Here is a 23,223-nt window from a genome sequence, read left to right on the forward strand (position 1 = left end):
TCCTACGTCTCACGTTCCACGACTCACGTTTCACGTTCCAAATCGCACGTCTCACATTATTGCACTGAAATACTTGATTCTTTAATAAAATAATGGTAATTTGGTTTACTGGTTGTAGTATAGCTAAGGTTCTTCTTTGCTGTTTATCTTTCAAATAATAGTTTCTTATTGATCGAAAGAAGGAAAAGAAATGACATTATTTTACCGGAAAGAGAAAAGCTAACCTTATGCAACAACATTAATTTGAAGCTTTTGCAGATGTCTGCTATCATTACATGGATGATTTTAGAAAAGTGTTTAGATGTTAGCAAGCAATATTTTTTTTTTGGTTTTCTGACATTCAATATGAGAAGAGATGTGTCAATAAATTCTAATCAAGGGTGGGCAAAAAATCCACTTTTTATAATCCAATCTATTTTTTCTATGATCTAATCCATTTAATATCTATTTTATTAAAAATTCAATCCATTTAAAATTCATTTTATTGGATATGGATATCAATCTTATATATATTTTATATGTTTTATGAATTGGATATCCATTCTCTAAATCTATATTTTCAAAATGGATAATCTAAAATATCCAATCCAAATTTTTAGTTTATATTTTTGGTTAGGTTAGGCTAAAAGTTGAGACCCACTAGTTCAAATTTAATCGTATTTGATTGAGTTGGCGTGACCCTATACAAAATTTGGTCGAATTCTGTCAAGTTGGTCTCGATCGAAATTTGGCCCAGCTGGTCTTGGACAAAATTTGGAAGTATTCGGTTGAGTTCACCCCGACCCAAATTTGACTGAATTGGGCTGAGTCGACCTAGACAAAATTTGACCGTATTCGGCTGAGACAACCGCGACCAAAATTTGGTTGTATTTAGCCTAGTTGGCTCTAGTCAAAATTTGGTCGACTTCAATCGAGTTGGCCCCGATTGAGATTTGGCTGTTAAATTCTATGGTGTCAGCCCTATCGAAAATCTAATCCACATCCATTTTGGATCCAAATAATGGATGTGGATCCAAATTTGTGTCCATAGGGATGACACCAAAGAATTTGACAGATTTGGCCAAATATTTCCAAATTTTGTCCAGGACCAACTTGGTCAAATCTCGATTGGGACCGACTTTGACAGAATTTGGCCTAATTCGGCCAAATTTTGTATAGGGTCACACCAACTCAATCAAATATGACTAAATTTGGGCTAGTCCGTCTCAACCTTTAACCTAACTTAACAAAAAATATAAAGTGAAAATTTGGATTGGATATGTTTGATTATCCATTTTGAAAATCTAGATTTCAAGAATGGATATCTAATCCATAAAATGTAGATTAGATTGATATCCAAATCCAATAAAATGGATTGGATTTTTAATAAAATGGATTGAATTTTTAATAGAATAGATATTAAATGAATTGGATCATAGAAAAAATGAATTGGATCATAAAAATTAGATTTTTTGTCCACCTATAATTTTGGAGAAAAAACTTATGTACTAAATTTAAAATTATCATTTATATATAGACAATTTTTAATTAGTAAATATAAAAATATTTTCTAATGAAATGAAGTTAATTTTTTTGGAAACATTATAGTAAAATTCTAGATATATTTTGGAATCTCTGATTGCTCTCGATGGATTGTGTATTTTAACTTTTAATGTTAGCTCAAATCCTTCAAAATTTAATTTTGACTTTATATAATTTGTTTAATTAAGAAAATAGTTTATAATGCAAAGACTAAAGTGAAATATACACATTAAAACACGATCAACTCCTACGAAATAAAGATTATAAGCACTTGAGTGAAAATCAATAAAAATTAAAATATTTTCAAAACTGTTATGTAATAAATTCATGGAACATTAAAATCGATACAACATAACTAAAAAATTTTACTCAACGCCTCGCCAAGCCTTCAATAAATGTATATTTTCAAGGCATACATATATATATATATATATATATATATATATATATATATATATATATATATATATATATATATAAGAAATACTAAGATAGCTTGCATGAGATTATCAATAAACTATATATATCACTAGAGTAGAATGTCAAGTTACAAAAGCTTTCCAAATCAGTAGTTGATTGACATATTTTATCTTTTGTAACTTTTAAAGTGTAAGAATACTAAATTCTGATAAATCTTTGCATTTGTAAAAACTAAAATATTTGGGGCATTTAGCTTTACATTTCATCAATTCGTTGTTGAATTTGCAGCTCCAACAAATAATTTGAGTTCATATATGAATTTTGTCAAAAAGAAAAAAGGTTGTACAAGAGAACAAGCATCTATCCAAATTCTTGTTAATCTGATGTAAGGATCTTAATCTGATGCAGAAGAAGAAGAGGCAACTCTACCTGGTCGTTTGCTTTATTTAGGTACCCTGCAAAAGAATCTCCCTCAAATTATTGTTCCAATTTCTTGTGAATGAGTAAGAGGAATAGTTCAACAAAATTAACAGGAAAAGCAGGCTATGATGCAGAAAACAATGCAATACGTTTTGGACTAGGAGGATGAAATTGCACACCCATGTAACAATGCTCCATTTTTCGCATGATAAATTAAACATGTGATGTCACAAATTTAAAATCTGCTAGAGGTGTTTGCTGTATGTAAAAAAAAAAAAGACCCTAAAGAATGTGGTAGTGATACAAACATTGAAATAGAAGGGCAAATTAGGAAGGCCCAAAAGGTGTACGAGAGGAGAAAGTGGAAGCCCATTACTTGGGGTCCACAGACACACACTCACTGATTCGGTTGCAACAGAATTTCCTACGTGGCTGTGAGGAGGGAAGGAGAGAGGATCGGGGGGTATAGGAGAGAGGGTCCGAATGGAAGAGGGGGGCTGGTTTTTTGGAGGAGGGAACGAGAGGATAGGTTGGTCTGGGATGGGACGAGAGTGTTACTAGACCTCTCTGTTTTGAGAGTGCATGGTGATTACGAGAAACACAATGGAAAAGCGTATGGAAGGCCTGGAACAACAACTAGTGGAGTTGAGAAATTTAATCATCTCGCGTAGCAGGTCTCGTCGGGGACGATCTTACAAAAGACGAACACATAGGCAAAGGCAGAGGAATGATGACGGAGATGGAGAAGTCGAAACTGAAGGTGGTTCGCGCTTCACTTCACGAAGCTGGAGTGGCGAATCGTCGCACGACTTCGGGGGACGCAAACTGAAAATTCCCATTTTCAGGGGCGATGATGCTTATGGTTGGATAGTTAGAGCTGAAAGATATTTCAAATTGAATATGGTGCACGATGACGAGAAGTTGGATGCCGTGGTTATTGCCCTGGAAGATAAGGCATTGAGCTGGTTCCAGTGGTGGGAAGAACAAAGCCCAGAGTTGAACTGGGAGGAATTTAAGGGGGCTCTTATTAGACGCTTCCAACTAGGGTTGGTGCAAAACCCGTTTGGCCCATTGTTGAGTATTAAGCAGACAAGCTCAGTCATGAAGTACAGGGAGAGGTTCGAGAGGGAATCGGCTCCGTTGAAAAAAGAGGAAAGAATTATGTTGAAGGGTATTTTTCTCAACGGATTGAAAGAAGAGATACAAGCTGAACTAAAGTTATATGCCACCGGGTCATTGGAGGAATTAATGGATAAAGCATTATTGTTAGAAGAAAAAAATAAGGGTTAAATATGTTTTTGGTCCCTCAAGTTTGAGCGAAATTTGGGTTTAGTCCCTCATCACAACTTTTGACCAATTTAGTCCTTCATCTTCCAAAATGCGTGAATTTAGTCCTTTTAACCAAATTTTGTTAAGTTTATCTGACATTTCAAGCGCATTTCATGATAGTATTTAAATTATTTATACTATTTGACACATTTTTGCTTCAATGTTAACTTAAATACTATCATGAAATGCGCTTGAAACGTCAGATAAACTTAACAAAATTTGGTTAAAAGGACTAAATTCATGTATTTTGATGAGGGACTAATTCCAAATTTCGCTGAAACTTGAGGGACCAAAAACATATTTAACCCAAAAAATAATGCTTTATGTAAAGTTGGGTTGATGGGTACAGAGAAGAAAGGAGGGGAACGACCTCTAACAAGGCAGACAAAAGGCTTTACTAGATGGGAGAAGGGAGGAAGTAAAGAGGGGTCAACCATTAGAGTGACTGAAAATGATTCTAGTGAAAGGAAGATAGTGGGGGGAGGAAGATTATCACAGGCAGAGCTACGTGATAGGAGTAAAAAGGGATTGTGTTTTAAATATGGAGAAACTTGGGGCAAAGATCATATGTGCAAATTTAAACATTATCAATTTGTGCTGGTGGAGGATTTGGAATGTGAGGAGTCGCAAGGGAGTGAGGGAGAGGGAGAAAATGGGGGCAATCTTACTGCTAAGATATTGCAGATTTCATTGAAAAGCAAAGAAGGGTTGACTTCTAATCGGTCTTTCAAGGTAATGGGAAGTATTGGAGGAACGGAGGTATTGGTTCTAGTGGACTGTGGAGCTTCTGCGAACTTTATTTCAAGAACTTTAGTTCAACATCTCAATTTAGAAGTGAATGATACAAAAGAGTTCGAGGTGGAAGTAGGAACAAGAGATAAAGTAGTGAATAGAGGAATATGTAAACAGTTGGAATTGGTGGTGCAAGGGATTCCAATTGTGCAACAATTCTATCTAATGGAATTGGGAGGAACTGATTTGGTGTTAGGAATGGAGTGGCTCACAAGCTTGGAAAACGTGAAAGCTAATTTTCGAAACTTAGTGTTGTGTTGGGGACAAAAAGGGGAGAAAAAACGGATGAAGGGTGATCCAACCCTCTGTAAATCGCAAGCTTCATGGAAGGCAATGATGAAGGCTCTCAACAATGAAGGGGAAGGACTTGCACCCACTGGCAAAGTGCCAGACAAGGATACTCTCAATGATGATATAACAACTATTTTAGCAGAATTTGAGGATATATTCAGTATACCCACTGAATTACCTCCTAAAAGAGCTTGTGATCATGCCATTACTCTTAAGGAAGGTGTGGATCCTCCCAACATACGACCCTATAGGTATCCCTACTATCAAAAGAATGAGATTGAGAAGTTTGTGAAGGAAATGATGATTGCTGGAATTATAAGGCCCAGTAACAGCCCTTACAGTAGCCCTGTAATTCTAGTAAGGAAGAAAGATGGGGGATGGAGGTTTTGTGTGGACTATCGAGCCCTAAACAAGTTGACAATACCAGATAAATTTCCTATACCAGTAATAGATGAACTTTTGGATGAATTGGGAGGAGCTCAAGTGTTTTCGAAGTTGGATTTAAAATTTGGGTACCACCAGATTCGCATGAAAGAAGGAGATGTTCAAAAAACAGCTTTTAGAACTCACGAAGGCCACTATGAATTCCTTGTCATGCCCTTTGGGCTTACTAATGCCCCATCCACATTCCAAGCCCTCATGAACCAAGTACTAAAGCCTTATTTGAGGAAGTTTGCTCTAGTTTTCTTTGATGACATACTCATATTTAGTAAGAATATGAAGGGTCATTGTGAGCATCTGAGAATTGTTTTGACTGCTTTGAGAAGGCATGGGTTAGTAGTGAATCAAAAGAAGTGCTCCTTTGGAAAGGAAAGTATTGAGTACTTGGGACACATCATCTCTGGGCAAGGAGTTGCGGCTGATCCAGCTAAAATAAAGGATATGTTAGAATGGCCAGTCTCGAAAGATGTCAAGGGATTGAGAGGATTCTTAGGCCTCACGGGATATTATAGAAAATTTGTAAGGGAGTATGGAAAAATAGTGTGGCCTTTAACACAACAGTTGAAGAAAGACAAGTTCAATTGGGATGATTTAGCTCAAAAAGCCTTTGAAAAGTTAAAAACTGCTATGACACAAGTGTCTGTGTTAGCAGTTCCTGATTTCAATAAGACTTTTGTGGTGGAAACTGATGCGTCTGGGAAAGGATTGGGGGTTGTTTTGATGCAGGAAGGACAACCCGTGGCATACATGAGCCAAACATTGTCAGACAAAGCTATAACTAAGTCAGTTTATGAGAAAGAATTGATGGCTATGGTATTGGTGATCCAAAAATGGAGGCACTATTTGCTAGGCAGGCATTTCATTGTTCATACAGATCAGAAAAGTTTGAAGTTTTTAATAGATCAAAGATTGATGAGTGAGGAGCAAAATAAATGGACCTCTAAGTTGTTGGGGTTTGATTTTGAAATTAAGTACAAACCAGGAATAGAAAATAGAGCAGCAGATGCTCTTTCCAGGAAGCTACTCTTCTCAGCTATGAGCACAATTTGCTTCTTTGAGTGGGAGGAATTAGAAGCCGAGATCGAGAAGGATGAGAAACTGAAGAAGATCCTTCAAGGGTTGTTGGTGACGGGGGTTGAACACCCAGGATATAAAGTGACCAATGGTAGATTATATTATCAATACCGATTGGTGATACCTAAAGAATCACAGAAAATAGGTTCTATATTGAGAGAATTTCATGACACAGCCGTAGGAGGGCATTCTGGGTATTTTCGAACCTACAAGAGGATTGCCAATCTGTTTTTTTGGGAAGGAATGAGGAGGAACATTAAGGAGTATGTGCAAAAATGTGAGGTATGCCAGAGAAATAAATATCAGACATTGAGTCCTGCAGGGTTGTTACAACCTTTGCCTATCCCTAAACAAATTTGGACAGATGTCTCTATGGACTTCATTGGGGGGTTGCCCAAGTCGGGAGGGATGGACACTATCTTGGTAGTGGTGGATCGGCTCACAAAATATGCCCATTTTATTGCTTTGGCACATCCTTATAATGCCAAAGATGTTGCTGAGTTATTCTTGAAAGAGGTGGTGAAATTGCATGGATTTCCCGAATCCATAATTTCTATAGGGACAGGATATTTATAAGTTCCTTCTGGACAGAGTTATTTAAGATGGCTGGAACTAAGTTAAAATTCAGTTCTGCTTATCACCCACGGACAGATGGGCAGACGGAAGTAGTAAATCGATGCTTGGAGACGTATTTGAGATGTATGACAGGTACTAAACCCAGGCAGTGGCATAAATGGCTTAGTTGAGCTGAATATTGGTATAACACCAACTATCATGAAGCTACGAAGATGACACCTTTCAAAGCCATGTATGGCCGAGATCCTCCTCCCGTGATTAGAGGAGATGTGGCAGCAACATCCCTAGATGAAGTCTCATTCATGATGAAGGAGAGAAATGAAATGCTAGACATGATGAGAGAGCACCTGGTGCAGGCCCAAAATAGGATGAAGCAACAGGCTGACAAAAAGAGAAGAATGGTGGAGTATAAGATTGGAGATGTGGTTTATTTGAGGATACAACCTTATAAGTTGAAGAAATTGGCTAAGAGAATTAATCAGAAACTTAGCCCAAGGTATTATGGTCCATATGAAATTGTTGAAAAGGTGGGAGAAGTGGCTTATAAGCTGAAATTACCGAATGATAGCAGAGTACACCCTGTTTTTCATGTATCTTTATTGAAGCCCACTCTCAAAGCTGATGTTGTTGTCCAACCTTTACCAGAATATGTGAATGAAGAATTGGAGTTACAAGTCCAACCAAAAAAGGTGTTAGCAGTGCGTGGAGAAAATGATCAATTGTTAGAAGTGCTGGTGAAATGGAAGAATATGCCAGAATGTGAAAATTCATGGGAATTTGTGTCCAAGATGATGGAAGCCTTTCCAGAACTCCACCTTGAGGACAAGGTGAATTTTAAGGGAGGAGGATTTGATACAAACATTGAAATAGAAGGGCAAATTAGGAAGGCCCAAAAGGTGTATGAGAGGAGAAAGTGGAAGCCCATTACTTGGGGTCCACAGACACACACTCACTGATTCGGTTGCAACAGAATTGCCTACGTGGCTGTGAGGAGGGAAGGAGAGAGGATCGGGGGTATAGGAGAGAGAGGGTCCGAATGGAAGAGGGGGGCTGGTTTTTTGGAGGAGGGAACCAGAGGATAGGTTGGTCTGGGATGGGAGGAGAGTGTTACTAGACCTCTCTGTTTTGAGAATATTGAAATAATACATACCATTTTGTCTTTAAAATTCCTTTTCCTGTTTTATTGGGTTCTATCAGGTAGTTTCTGGTTTATTTTTAGTGTGAAAACTTAAACATAAAAAGGTACTAATACAAATGTATCCAAAAGATGTATCAAATTTATAATAGTTATGGGGCTGAATAGAGGCAGAATGGTTTTGTTAAGGTAGGAACTGATGCTAAACTTGTATTCGAGGATTCTCTACCACCCCCTTTGTCAAAAGTATATTCAACAGAAAAGTCTACAATGACCAATTTTCACTGCTTTGGCAAGGAGAAGCTTTAAAATTTGGTGAAGATTTGACCAATAAAGTTTTATAAAATATAAACAGTCCCGTTCTTATATACATAAGTTTTAAAATAGTATCATAATATAACTTCAATCTACTATTTATCCGGATAGTAAAATTCAGGATGTCTTCATCCTGTAATTTGTTTCTTTTACTGATTCATTGTAGCCACTGGGTGCTCCACATTGATGTATGGAAAAGGAAAAAGAGATGGTAAAATAGGAACACCACTTACCACACTAGACACTACAATTTTATCTGACATTTCCTTGCACCTTCTATTAGAATTGAGCTCAAAGATGCCCAAATTGCTGGCGAAAGCTCGCTTTCTGTAACTTGAGAAAAATAAACCTTATCTACTTATAGCATTTATTTCCATGCCAGAATTGGCCTCATAAAAGTACCTGAACAAATAATAAGTAAAAGCAGATAAGAAATCTCGCACTGCACCATATATACTTCAATTTTAAGGAAACCGATAAGCCTCAAGAGGATATGGCTTCATATTATGGGGTAGGTTTTTCATCGTCACTGGTAGCTTGAAAAGATGCAGCCAGCCCCGAAAATCAAATGGGTGCAAACAACCCGCCAGATCAAGAAAGCTGAAAAAGACTAAACTCCATTCATTGTGGAAGAGAAAATGTAAAGAACATTAAATATAAACTAACGGACCTGGGAGTGCTCTGACGTTTCTGAATGCTTTGGCCAAGCTTTGACCTTAGACTTCCTAGTGCCTTCTCGGCAGCCTAAACAAAAGAATGCATCTTTAGTGCTCCAACACCATATGTGAAGAAGTTAATGGAAGAACACAAATATATTCATAAATATTATTTCATAATAAAAAAAATGACAGACCTGCATTTTAGCTTCATCCCATGTTAATCCGATACCTTTACCAAAGACCTTACCATCTATTTCGACCTAAAATATATAAAACAAAATATTTAGATGCTGCCCGAGCTTTTCTATTTTAAAAAATGCCAGAATTAAATAGGAAAGGTCAAAATGCAGGGGTAAACAGCGTGATCGAAATGTTCAGAATTACTATATAACACTCATCCTTCAACTTCCCTTGAAAATATAAGCATAAAACACATAAATAGAAGGAAAGTGACTATTTCTGATATTTCATCCTGGGGACACAAAATGGCCAAAACACCAGCATAATGTCTCTCTTCTTGAACTACCTCTTTTAAGTAAAAAACAACAACAAAGAACTAAAACATATAAATAAGACAAAGTTCAGAAACAAAGTATAATCCTTTTGCAACGCAATGAAGCCAATATTTTTAACTCAACTGGTTCAGACAACCGAAGCATTTGATTACAAACCTGTGCATGTACTTCGTCTTTCTGAAGTGAATTTGTTGACACTGGAGCAGGTGCAGATAGAAAATTGACACCAAGACCCTCCATCATGCACTGAAAAAATTGAGCGCAAAGTTATAGCATATCAATAACACAAACACTTAACTATAGGTAGGTCAATTTAAAAAATCTTACCAATTCTTTTAGGGCAGAGATTGAACCCATTGGCCTCTTAGAGACTTCCAACCTAGGATCTAAAACCCTTGATGAATCGGATGCAGTTGAAAAGGAAGCTGAATCCTCTTTAGGCAATGACTGGTTAGTAGAGCTGGCGATAACCATATAACCATTGTCATTTGCATTAGGAAACCCACCCACATCCCCATATGTGGAACCAGGCTCATCCTTAGCACTAGACAAATATATATCTACAAAAACAGCCAAAGTGTTCAAAATATACATTAAGAAAACAAAATTTTGAAAAAAAAAAGGAAAAAAACTTGAACAATCATTATCAGCTAATATTTTTCTGACAATGGGATCTAGCGAGAGATTTTAGGCGGCTTAGAACCAGCTAAAATTTGTAAATCAAATTATAATCATAATTTCTTATTCATCTACTGCAACCAACTAACTTTCGTTCATCATAAATAACATGATTGTTCACAAAAGATCTTTTGAACCAACTGTTGTAAGATATTTAATTTTGGAGGCGACAATGGTTTTACCATTTTAGATCACTAAATATCCTAATCCAAGAGCCTTCTAAGCTTGAAGCATGGATACTCCTTATGCTGAATTTTAAGTTAATAATAAAGAACAGGCAACATGGCTTAAAATATTGACCATTTGGTTCAAAAGATCAACACTCTCAAGCTGCAAGGAGGAGGCCCTAAAATGATTTATCTCTGACACGATTTACACTGAACTTTTATTGGTAGCAGGGCCATGGATATGAGCTTAATACACCATTGAGTTAGTCAATATCAAGCCAATACATCCGTTAACAAAGCAAGCTCTTCTTTTGATTTTGCAGTGGTGGAGATCGCCAATGCAAGAAAAAGTTTTGATAAAGTCACGATAAAAAAAATTAGAACATCTTACCGGCCAAATGCTTGATAGAATCCTCAGCAGCCTTATGTTGGGCTTCCTTTCTAGTTCTTCCAAATCCATGACCAATTTTTTTTCCAGAAAACCACGCCTAGAAATAAAAATGACAAACAATTATGAGTACACAGTCAAGCCAATAAATTCTGATACAAGAGAACCAAAAACATATTTCAACAAGTGACTTCACTCTACAGCAAGCAAGACGACATCAGCTTTGAGTCTCTAACCTAAAGATCACATTAAATTTGTAAACTTGTTTCTAGAAGAAACAACATCCATTCATCAAGGTTACCCAACCTTGTGTTCTAATACATAAACTTCAAAAGATTGGTATGCGTACACTTTGCATGCAAAATCAATTTTGTCCTGTTATTAAAGAGTAGGGGAAAGTATAAATCCCACGCAGTAACCAATTCTAAACTAACTCATATGTCCTGTGATAATTTGCAAGCGCCAGAGAGAGATTTTGTACCCACTGAATGAAAAATTAAACTAACTCATAAATCTAAATCCCTGGAGAAAAATATAAAATGAAAAAAATGCATGCAAATATAATAATCAACAAGGAATCATAGTCATGGAGTCCTCGATGAAAGATACCTCAATGGAGAACTGTAGTTCTGCACTTGCAACCAAAGATGACATAAATTCCACCTGTTCACATTAAACATTAGAAATTTGAAGCATCGCACAGAGAAATTAATATATCCAATGATGCCCCTCTAATTATTTACTAGCAAATAATCATATTTGTACTCACCTTAGTTCCACACTTCAGTGCAATTTCCTGTAACACTACAACTGGAGTATCTGCATGAAAAACAGAATGGCCAGATTCAGAGTCAAGATCCCTGTGGCTGGAAGATGATCTACTAAAAGGGAGTTCATCACCTTCACAACAACAATAAAATTATGTCATTCTCATGTTAGCACTAAAACAAATAGAATTGGAAAAGAAATTGTATAAACCTCATACCAAAACAAAAAGCACAATGAAGGCCTGTTTGTTTCAAGTTTTGTAGGAAAACTCCAACAAAAGTTGGAATATGACATTCCTATGGTTGGTATGCATGATCATTATGCCTATGCTTTACTAGCATTTTACTCCCACTGTAAAGCGTAGACATATTACTTTCTGAGGGGAACAGAGGTTACTTTGAAACCCATTAACTTCAACCTATGAAGCTCAGACATGCCTCATAAATAACATGTCCCGTGTCCGACACGTATCGACACCGACACTCGTACGATACTCGTAGGACATACTATGTCCAATTTAAAAGAAATGTTTTTATCTTTGACATGGTTCCAACACAATGTTAATAACATGTCTTATACAATCACTCCTTTTCGTTTTTTGAATATTAGATAGATAGATTAGGTTCATTTTTGTGTTAGTTGACAATGTGTTAGTTGACAGTTTCAAACTAATATGTATATACACTTAGTGTCCCGTGTCCTATATTTTTTTAGTTTAGTTGTATCTTCATGTCCGTTTCATATCCGTATCTAGGCAACATAGACTTCAACTCCCTATTTCCATTTACCACATTATATTTTTTGTTTTGACTAATCAAAATAGGAAAAAATTTCAGGAAAATTAAATGCTAGCCCATAGTTTGTAATTTACCCAATAATAACATAAGTGCAACAGAGAATCAGGGGTAGTTATTGGCAGAAACTAGTAGTAGTAGTAGTAGTAGTTAGATATTAAATAGGTGTAATAAATAATAACTGTCACTAGTATTTGTATCCTCCCTTCGCTCCTTAATACAAGGCACCATTTAGAAGATATCAATGGTCATTTTTTTAACGTATTTTACAATTGCAAAGAGGCATTTATACTATCTTCGCTGTTTTCTTTTATTGACAGTGGTGCTTTCAGATGTCTTCACATCACCACAATAATTTAATGATAATTAACAATGATAAAATTGGCACATTAGTAATAACTTTAAAAAACCAACTTATTGACTTATATTTACTGATTTGTGTAAATCTGTAACAAGTGTCTTCTACCAATATTAGAGGGAGTATTATTTGAATTAGTTGAATAGTAATGTCATGTTGACGACCTAAGACAGAAAGTTAGGAGCAATTGTATATTATGAAAAATGTGTGTAAGATGGAATGGGCGTATGTGTGTTATGTTTTTGAGTAATTTTGACAGAAAACTCTTCTCTGCAGGAGTCCATGACTCCAGACAGCAAATTCTGCTTTATTTGCGTCTTCTATGTGATTTAATATTACTCTTCTCCAAAATATCCATTGGTGTTCTGTAATAACATTCCTGCCTATATTGATCTTGGGAATATAACCATATATCTTGAGACAAACAACTCCCAATAAAACATTTTCAAATTCATATAATGCATTTTGAATGCTTACTACTATGTCCAGTTAAATAGAAAATGAATTAAGACAGGCAATCCTTCGAGATACTTTATGGAAGAAAAAAAAAGTAGACATAGGAACCAAAAACACAGATTTGTGATGCATTAATAAAAAATATGGAGTTAAAAAGTAAATGAAATAGGACAAAGGAAATCATATCAAGAGATATGTTTAGTATGAAGAGAAATACAGAACAAAAAAAAAATCTATGAAACATTAATAATAAAAACAAACTTATGCATATATATATATATATATATATATATATATATATATATATATATATATATATATATATATATATATATATATATATATATATATATATATATATATATATATATATATATTAGCTCAAAGAACCAAATTAAGCATACACAAGTTCTAAATTACATTTCGGGAGATCCAAATAACTGCATCCAAACACTAATCCTTACAAGAGAATACGTTAGGGACAGACTAGAAAGAAACAATCATATATGTAACAGCAAGTACTACAGCTTACCAGATAAAGATCGATAACTTGAGAGCATATGGTTTGATCTTGGGCGATCATCTCTATGATACATCTGCATGCACATAAATTATCTTAATACAATTAATTGATTAAATAAGCCAAAAGTCTAATCCTACGGTAAAACCACAAATGATAGACCAAAACATAGCCATTACCTCCTTCGGTAACCTTTGGTGGCTATCATGGAGAACTCTATCAGATGAAATGGAACTTTCAACCTTAGAGAAAAAGGATGGATGATGAGGCCGGTGCTTTTCAATACCCAATGGACCAGAATCTACGGAAAACTCCTTAGGTACTACCCGGTTTAGTGGCTGTGAACCAATATCCTCTTCTGCAGGAAACCAACCCCCTCGTGATGATACACGAGGTGCAGAGACTGGCATGGGATGTCTGATTGCGTATGTAGGCTCAGTGGATGCATGATCCCTGGTATCTTGTCCATGTTGCAATATGAGAAGCCTTCGCCTTGTATCTGGATCTAATTCTGATTCAGGTACTTCACCTTCTTCTCTGGCGGGAGAGCTATGCAAGCTAGATTCAGAAGGGGCAGCTTGACCCATTGGCTTTACTAGTGCAGCGGGTTGAGGAAACTGTACATGGGTAAATGGCATCATAGATGCCTGCGCTGTTGGAGGAGGAACTGAACCAGAAGACATTGTGTACTGAAGAGAAGTGAGTCTGGGGTCTAGGTTAGCAGTTGTCACAGGGATAGTTGAAGCTGCTGATAGTGCATCCTAATAGCAAGAACAATTAAAAAAATAAATAAAAAATGAGACAAGCTTCAAATTTAATCATACATATATCACAGTTCTCATGTATTCATTCAGAGTTCGGGGTTGATACCTTCAATTTTCTATCTACCTCAGCATCTGCCATGCCATCAAACAAGAATGGATCTCTGTTTCCATTGGAAATGGCACTAGAACCATCATCCTGAGTTCCAGTAAAACACAATGAAATGATACAAATATTACTTCGACATCAACAAAGTAGCCCAATTGATAAGAGGCAACAAATATGTATATTTGTACATCTATATACACTAACCTCTGAGACTAGATAATTGCTCACATCAGGAGGAGTAGGTATATCTTTGATATCATCTTCATAGGCAATTTGAGGAATCTTTTGTAAAAGACCATCATCAAAATCTCTGCACCAAATCATAAGACTTAATTAGGTTCAAGAATCCAGTTAACTATTTACTTTTATACTGATTTAAGATACGTAAACTGCTCTAAGAGCAACCTATAACCATTAAATACAGTTGTCCCCCAGATAGGGAAGGAAAAATGGTGAATCTGTGTATATCTCTTTCTTTAAGGTGCAGAGATAACAAGTCAAAATTACTTTCTGAAGGTTTAACACTATAACTTACTTAAAGAAGCCACCCCTAACATTGCAAGCAACATTTCTTGCGACACACAGGACAGGGATAGTATTACTTGCCTACAAGACAAACAGGTTGAATAAGTTCATATAGTGGAAAAAGTGCAAAATTCCATTCATGCAATTGAAGGTATTGGGCTTCCAACTATAGAAGAAAGAAAACTTACTTCCGCTTGAGGAGCATAATATGGAGCAAATGCAGGGACGACATGCACTCGAGGTTGATCCTTCTCATCCCACACTTTCAAGCGATCATCAATAACCAATGCCATCTTTGGATGGCATAAACCATCTTGGAAGACATTGAACAATGACTTCTTCAAACCTATATTGCATTATTGAAACACCATATTAGAAGTATTACAAGTAAATGAAACACAGTAGCAGAACTAAATCTGCATATGAATCTCAGATAGGTGAACTTTTACATACAAGCTGTCCTCATTTTCACAGTTTGCTTCTTTTAGGTGCTTCATTTCAAATATACAGTTTGTCAATGAAAACAAAACTAATAGTATAGAAAACAGCCATGCAATGCAACTTACCAGACTTAACACATACAATGCGACCTAACAGTTCTTTAGAATTTATCAAATTGGAATCTGGATCAAGAAGTCTCCACATTTCTAGTGCATAGTCCCTTTCAGCCATCGTGCACACATAAACCTCAAAACGCTTGCGCCCCCTTGCAGTCAGGTAGCTCCGAAGATCTTCCCATGCCGGTCTCAACCTCACAAGAACACTTGTATCTCGAATCTTTTCAAACACAAAATTTTGTTAGTTTGATGATCCTGACAAATCTATCAGCTTGCATAAGTTAGACAAATACATAAAAACAGCTCATCTATGTCTATATCATAGAATTAAACATCTGGACATAGGATAGCATAATGAATGCACTCTGATGTGAAAATGACATTACTCATCCAAACCAGGCAGCAGTCATAACAATGAGAAAGTGTACTAATCAAGTGTTTACTTGAACTAATAATGAAATCAGTTAATGTCTAGAAAAAACATTTTAAAACAGGTCTAAAGTATAATAATAAATATAAAAGGAAAATAAAAAACCCTAGTATGTGACAGTAGATACAACAAAAGTAGTGGATACAATAATAAATACCTGTGGATTGATGCGTGTCAGAATAATGTTCTTATCATGTAACCGTATAAGTGGTCGAACTATAGGCTGATGATTGTCAGATAATGCCGGGACAATCTCAGATTGAACTTTTATCACTCTCCCATTATCAACAACCTGATCATTTTCTGCATATTGCTTCAATATATTCTTATCATCTAGGTACCGCTTGACCTCTGCCTGCATGCCAGAAATTCGTTGTGGATCTACCTCAGAATTTATTTTTCTCTGGAGTGCATCAATTCTATCCTCAAATGACCGCATTGTGTTTGCTACTATAAGTGTTTCGTCCAGATCAAACACTATACCCAAACATCTAAGATTTAGCATAACGAGGCATGAATCATAAAGTCCCAAAGCAACAATAAATCCCCAAAAGCATGGTCTATCATCATTTCGTGAATGCATAGCAACCAAATGTATTTCTTCCCCACCTAGTGGAATTACAGCAGTCTGCAGGGTCCAACATCATAACATAGTTAGAATCCAGAGAGAACTAGTAGGAAACAAAAATATACAACTGTTAACCTGGCATATTTAAGAGATAAACATGATTGGTCAATGCTCACAAAAAAAAAAAAAAAAACTACATGTCGTCTTAATTAATGGTGCATTAACATATTCGCAACTCTATTCAAAGATTTAAGATCCTTTCTTCAACAAAACCAATTTTCACTGCTTTGGCAAGGAGAAGCTTTAAAATTTGGTGAAGATTTGACCAATAAAGTTTTATAAAATATAAACAGTCCTATTCTTATATACATAAGTTTTAAAATAGTATCATAACATAACTTCAATCTACTATTTATCCAGATAGTAAAATTCAGGATGTCTTCATCCTGTAATTTGTTTCTTTTGCTGATTCATTGTAGCCACTGGGTGCTCCATCATTGATGTATGGAAAAGGAAAAAGAGATGGTAAAATAGGAACACCACTTACCACACTAGACACTACAATTTTATCTGACATTTCCTTGCACCTTCTATTAGAATTGAGCTTAAAGATGCCCAAATTTCTGGCGAAAGCTCGCTTTCTGTAACTTGAGAAAAATAAACCTTATCTACTTATAGAATTTATTTCCATGCCAGAATTGGCCTCATAAAAGTACCTGAACAAATAATAAGTAAAAGCAGACAGGTCAGTGTCACGAAATCAGATAGAAATAAAATCATTTTACAACATCTAACCAGACATCAAGGAGATAGCAAAGAACTATAATGAAAACATTAATAGGTCATCGTAAAACAGCAAAGAACTATAATGGAAATAGCACTCTGCCCGGGTAGTCTCTTCTCCTGAACAACAAAGCAGCCATACTTTGCACTAAAAGAAATTAAAGACTGAAACATATTTCCTACACCAAATAAAGAAATAACTACACGTATATGATTTAAGAGAAACCAACATCAATCTATGATAATAACTCCAGGAGAAGGTAGAGAATCCTCAAGATATCCCAGTCCATATACAATATTACAATCAAATAATTGGATAAAGGTTACATACCTAAAAATCTTTTCACAGCAGAATTGTGTTCTTTTCTCCCTTCAGCTGGTGTGTATATCCCAATGACTGTCTGAGATTGATGGATTTGTCAACAACTTGATCATATGGAGTATGCTACTTCAATATATTCTTGGCAAAGGAGTAGCAGTTGACCACGGCCATCACATAAAAAAATTCATTGTTGAATCATCTCACCCTTGATTTTTCTCTTGAGTTCCAATCGTTCAACGATCGTAATGGATTTGTTACTATAAGTACTTCATCCACAACTTCCAATTCCAATCACATAAAGTTTAGCATCACAAGACAGTAATTATGATATAAAGATGTGGATTGTCTTTGTTAAACCTTTGTCTTGTTGCTTAAAACACCATAACCTTCATTTCCAAACAAAGAAGATGGTTACAGTCCACTCATTTCATCATCCCAATTGGACTTTGTAAGACATTAAGAGTCACTTTTTATAGGATTGGTCATAGTTTGAGTTTTGTATCATATCTCATCCATTAGACCATTTGTCACAAGTCCTTCTTCTGGGTAAATACCTTCAATAGCCTCCTGGCATCAGCCCTTTTTCCTGGCATAGAAAAATTTGAACTGAAATATAAGAGAGTGGTCTCAGATGGCACATGTCCTTTTTCACACATATCTCTCAGCAATTTTTTTGCCTCATTCTGATATGACAGTTTAAGTGCCCTGTCCATCTCTGGCTCACAGGATAATTTGCACCATCCACAGATTAGAATGTCATATGTAGAAGAGTTAGGAATTCTTCCTCTTGTCAACATCTCGTTCAAAAGTTCTCTAGCTTGGTGCATCTTTCCTGCTTTTGCACAATCTTGAATAAGCACATTATAGGTTCCTGTTGTAGGAATAAAACCTTTGGTTACCATTTCACAATATAGTTTTATAGAATCTCGTTTATTTCCAATCTTTCCATGGCCAGAAACCAGTATGTTATAAGTACTTGCATTTGGAACAAGTCCTCTTTCCCTCATCTCACTAATTAATTTATCCGCATCTCTCATCAAACCAGCAGTTGAAAAACCTTCTAAAAGGATATTGTAAGTAGAAATATTAGGAGAGATTCCATCCGCCAACATCTGTGAATAAGTATCAATAGCCTTCTCCACATGACTGCCTGTGCAATAACCACAAATAAGGGCATTATAAGTAACAATATCAGCTGAAATTCCTTTCATGACCATTTCCCTAAGCACCACATTTGCTTTTTTAGTCATCCCTAATCTGCATAATACTGTGATTAGCGTGTTATAAACTGTCTGGTCAAGATTGAGGCCCATAGATAAAAGCTTCTTGTGAATTTGCAAAATTGCATCTGCTTTTCTATTCCTTGAACATGCTTTAAGCAGAAACTTGTGAATGATTGGCGTAGGAATATACCCCATAAGCAACATTTCATCCAAAACATCTATTGCTTTTTCAATTGCACCAGTTTTACAAAGACCACCAATAAGAATATTATAAGTGACCATATTTGGCATTATCCCATAGCTCTTCATCTCATTCAGTACATCCAGGGCATTTTCCTTTTTACCTTGTATGAAGTATGTGTTAATCACAGAGTTATATGTAACACAATCTGGAGTCAGACCCAACTCCATCATTCTTGAAAACACGGAATTTGGTTCAAATTTTCCTGGCCTTAAGAGCCCCTTAATCAAAGCATTGTAAGCAACAACATCAAACTGAATGTTTTTGTCTGTCATTTCCTGAACTAAGGAAAGAGCAGCAGACTCATTTCCTTCTTTAAAGTAGCCATCTATCAGAGAAGTGTAGTTAAAAATGTCTGGGTAAATACCCTTGGAGCAAATATCTTCAATTAATGAATTAGCTTCCTTCATGCTTCCAGATCTTTTCAAATTGTTCAAAAAAATATCTAATATAATATTGTTGTCCTCCAATCGCCATGATTTCATTTCCTTATAAAAACCAGCAGCAGCTTCTTGTTGACCTGACCTAAAACAGGCATCCATCAAAATAGCATAAATAAAAGCATTTGGCATAATATTCATTTGAACCATCTTCCTTAACACATCAACTGCTTTATTTAGCATTCCCTTTTTGGCATATCCATTTATAATAGAAGAAAAGGTAACAACATTTGGGAGAACATGTTCTTTCTCCATTTTTTGCAACACCAACTCTGCAGATTTCATATCTCCTAACTTACAATGACCATCTACCAATGCTGAATATGTGACACAGTTTGGGACAAGATTGAGCTTTAAAACACTTTGGAACATTTCCTCAGCATCTTCAGATTTCCCAACTTTGAAAAGTCCATCCATTATAGTTGTACACAAAACTAGATCAAAAGAAATACCTCGAACGATCATTTGACTTTGAAAACTAAAAGCCTCCATCACCCTCCCAGATTTTAATAAAGCATCAATAATTGTAGTGTATGAAACATGATTAGGATCTAAATCCATTTTATACATCTCTCTCAGAAGTACTGCCGCTTCAGGTAATTTACCGTGCCTGCAAAGTCCATAAAGAATAGAACTACAAGTAACCACATCAGGCATGATTCCACTCATAACAATCCGTTCATACAGAGAAAGGAAATCTCCAACTCCGCGATGGTTACAGTAAGCAGAAATTAAGGTTGTCCACGTAACAACTGTTGGCTGCAAATCTCTTATCTCATCCTGACTTTCAACACTACAATCATTTACTACACCAGATTCCTCACCCCTCTGAAAGCCCAAAATGTCATTGATAAGAGACTCCCCCTTCGCAAGATCCCCATTCTTACAAAAAGCATTAAGCAAAGTATTATAAGTAACAATATCAGGCTTGATTCCATTCTTCCAACTATCCTCCACCAATGCTAACGCACGACTCATCAACCCCGCTTCACAATACCCATCAACCAAGGTGTTCAAACCTGTAACATCTAGTGGAACCCCCCCTCTAACCAAGTTGTCCACAATACCCTCAGCATATTGAACCAATCCAACTTCACAATACCCCTTAGCAAGTATATTACAAGTAACTGAATCAAAACACACACCCTTCTTAACCATTTCGGACAACAATCCAAAACCCTGATCAGCCAATCCATGCTTACAGAATCCCCACAGAACAGTATTATAAGTAACATGATCAAAAACACTGTTGTTCCTGAGATACCCTAAAGCCAAACCCAAGTCCCCCACTTTACACAACGAATGAACCAACACATTAACACTGAAAACATTAGGCACAACCCCGCAAAAAAACATCTCAGAATACAGCACTTTTACCTGGGAAACCAAACCACAGGCGTTGAATTCATACAAAAGGTCATTCCACAAGGGCAAGGAGGGGACGAGAGAAAGGGCACGCATGCGAGAGAAAGCGTGAGAGGCAATGCAGAACCTGCCACAAGCCAAGTAGAGGCGAATGAGCGTGCAGAAGAAGGAAGCGTAGAGATGGGTCTTGGTGGCGGGGATAAAAATCGAATCTTTGGGGAGGAGGGAGGAGAATCTTCTGACGGGGATCAAAGGGTAGTGAGGGCTGTAGTGAGGAGGGTGGAGAGTTCTATAAGATGAGAAAACGAACACAAGGGTCTTGCTTTGCAGGCTCTTGAGGTGCATCATCTCTGCACGAAGTAGTTACTTCAAGCTCTCAAGAACATGGTGGTATCTCAGAGTCTCAATTCAAGTTGCTGCACTGCAATGGAGTGGACTGTGAGAGAACACGAAGGAGAAAGAAACAGATTGTTACCGCGTCATTATTATTGTTATGTTTTCTTCTTTTCTGTATTAATCCTCAATTTCCTAGGGCTTGCATTGCTACAATGAAACCACAACAATGGTAATGTATAACATAATATTATCACTTACTAATATAATATCATATATAATATCATGCATATTTAAAAAATACATACACACAAGTATGATAACGCCTGTGTTACGCTAATATATATATATATATATATATATATATATATATATATATAATTCTTGTAAAAATAATAATAAAACATATTATGTAGTAATTATTTTAAAGAACTTATTTAGTTGTTTAAAAACAACAAAAAAAAGTACTGAATTACTTAGTTTATTGAATACAGAAATTACTTTATATTTATTAAAAAATAAGATTATCTAATTAAAAACCAAAATAAGTTGTCCAATATTTTAAATAATAGTATAAATATATAAATAAGTGAAGTCAATTTACGAAAATCAATATACTTATAGTGGTTTATTAAAAATGAATGACTAAGATTGTAGTTGCCCTTATGCATGTACTTCTTCTTTTTCCATAATAGTAGTTATTGATTTCTTTTTAACAAATAATTGTGGTATATGTTGAGCGAAGGATCGAAGAAGACTATTTCAATAAGAAATTGCTAAGTCGAGAATTATTTACATGCCTATTACATTTTATTTTGAAATAAACGTTGGCCTACATATTTGTTAAATAAAAAAAGTTTGTTATTTAGAACTTGCTAAACCATCAAGAAGCGTGTTTAAGAGTGATAAAATGGGTTGAAATCGACAATTGTCTAAAATGGAACATGAAGTTCAAAAATTCAATTTGTTAACTTATTTTAGTTTGATCAGTCTAGTCAATTTAATGGATTAACTCACGGTTATCTTGACCCATAATTTAAGAAATTAAATTTTTTCTATTATATATTTTACAGAAGTAAATATATAATAATATTATAATTTAAATTATTAATATTTACAAATTAAGTTGAATTATCAATTATCATATAATAATTTAACATATAAATATAATAATTATTTTTATTTATATAATTAAAAACATTAGTTAATTAATTAAAAATTTAGAAAATTTTTACATCATTAAATATATTTTTAATATTCATTTATTTGTATATATAATTTGTATATATAAATTGTATTGCACCTAGGCGGCGACCTAATAAAACTGTTCACCCTTTTTATCTTTTGCCGATATGTCTCCACCAGCAAAGGTTGGGGAACTGGTATACTACACCTAGACAGCCCGATCAAACTACGCGACTCAACCCGCATACGTAAGACCTTGCAAATAATTATCAAAGCGAATAAACATACATGTATAAGCGACCTGAACCGCCTACTTCAGATGACATGATGACATCTATCAACACTTCCAGATTTAGAGTATTTCAAACAAAGGCTCTAAGACCCACAATCACTGAAGGCCCAGGCCCACCTACAACCCTACCAATGGTTCAACCCATGACAAGACTAGTCATAATTAATAACTATAAATATACGTGGACCCCAATAATTAAGGGTACACATTCATTAATCCCTTAATCACGAGATTTGACTTTCTGAAAATCCTTTGGTTGACTTCAGCATCAGAGTCTTCTCTGCAGGTAACCCCTCTTGGGTCCAAGCCAGTCCAAACCGTGATACCAGCAAATGACATTCGCGAGCCGAGGAGAAGCCAACTAGAGAGATTGCGGATTGAAATAACGTGATGTTTGTATCTGACTTCTCTTATTTGTTCTCCGCAGGAACATAAACAAATTTTAAAAATTAAAAAAATTGAAAACAAATTA

The 23,223-nt window shown here is 35.6% G+C and overlaps 1 protein-coding gene across 5 annotated transcripts; it reads right to left on the reverse strand.

Annotated features, from left to right (window-relative positions):
• Nucleotides 1-2,144: 2,144 nt before the first annotated feature.
• Nucleotides 2,145-21,452, reverse strand: LOC114176910 (RNA polymerase II C-terminal domain phosphatase-like 1). Of its 5 annotated transcripts, XM_028062111.1 has the most exons (19): nt 17,682-18,196; nt 17,115-17,283; nt 16,157-16,627; nt 15,579-15,789; nt 15,201-15,358; nt 15,023-15,093; nt 14,692-14,797; nt 14,488-14,577; nt 13,797-14,378; nt 13,630-13,693; nt 11,491-11,621; nt 11,331-11,384; nt 10,725-10,821; nt 9,816-10,048; nt 9,645-9,734; nt 9,168-9,233; nt 8,985-9,058; nt 8,548-8,716; nt 2,145-2,396 (listed from the first exon to the last, which is right to left on the reverse strand). In XM_028062111.1, the coding sequence occupies exons 2-18, from the start codon at nt 17,142-17,144 to the stop codon at nt 8,665-8,667; spliced, it is 2,580 nt and encodes an 859-aa protein (XP_027917912.1). In that variant the 5' UTR covers nt 17,145-17,283; nt 17,682-18,196; the 3' UTR covers nt 2,145-2,396; nt 8,548-8,664. The 5 variants fall into 5 exon arrangements, with proteins under 5 accessions (XP_027917912.1, XP_027917911.1, XP_027917910.1 ...); XM_028062110.1 differs by lacking the exons at nt 2,145-2,396; nt 8,548-8,716 and adding an exon at nt 8,734-8,914 and having other exon boundaries at nt 11,491-11,540; nt 17,682-18,197; XM_028062109.1 differs by lacking the exons at nt 2,145-2,396; nt 8,548-8,716 and adding an exon at nt 8,735-8,914.
• Nucleotides 21,453-23,223: the final 1,771 nt, after the last annotated feature.

This window comes from Vigna unguiculata, chromosome 3 (genome assembly GCF_004118075.2).
Source record: "Vigna unguiculata cultivar IT97K-499-35 chromosome 3, ASM411807v1, whole genome shotgun sequence".
Lineage (NCBI taxonomy): Eukaryota > Viridiplantae > Streptophyta > Magnoliopsida > Fabales > Fabaceae > Vigna > Vigna unguiculata.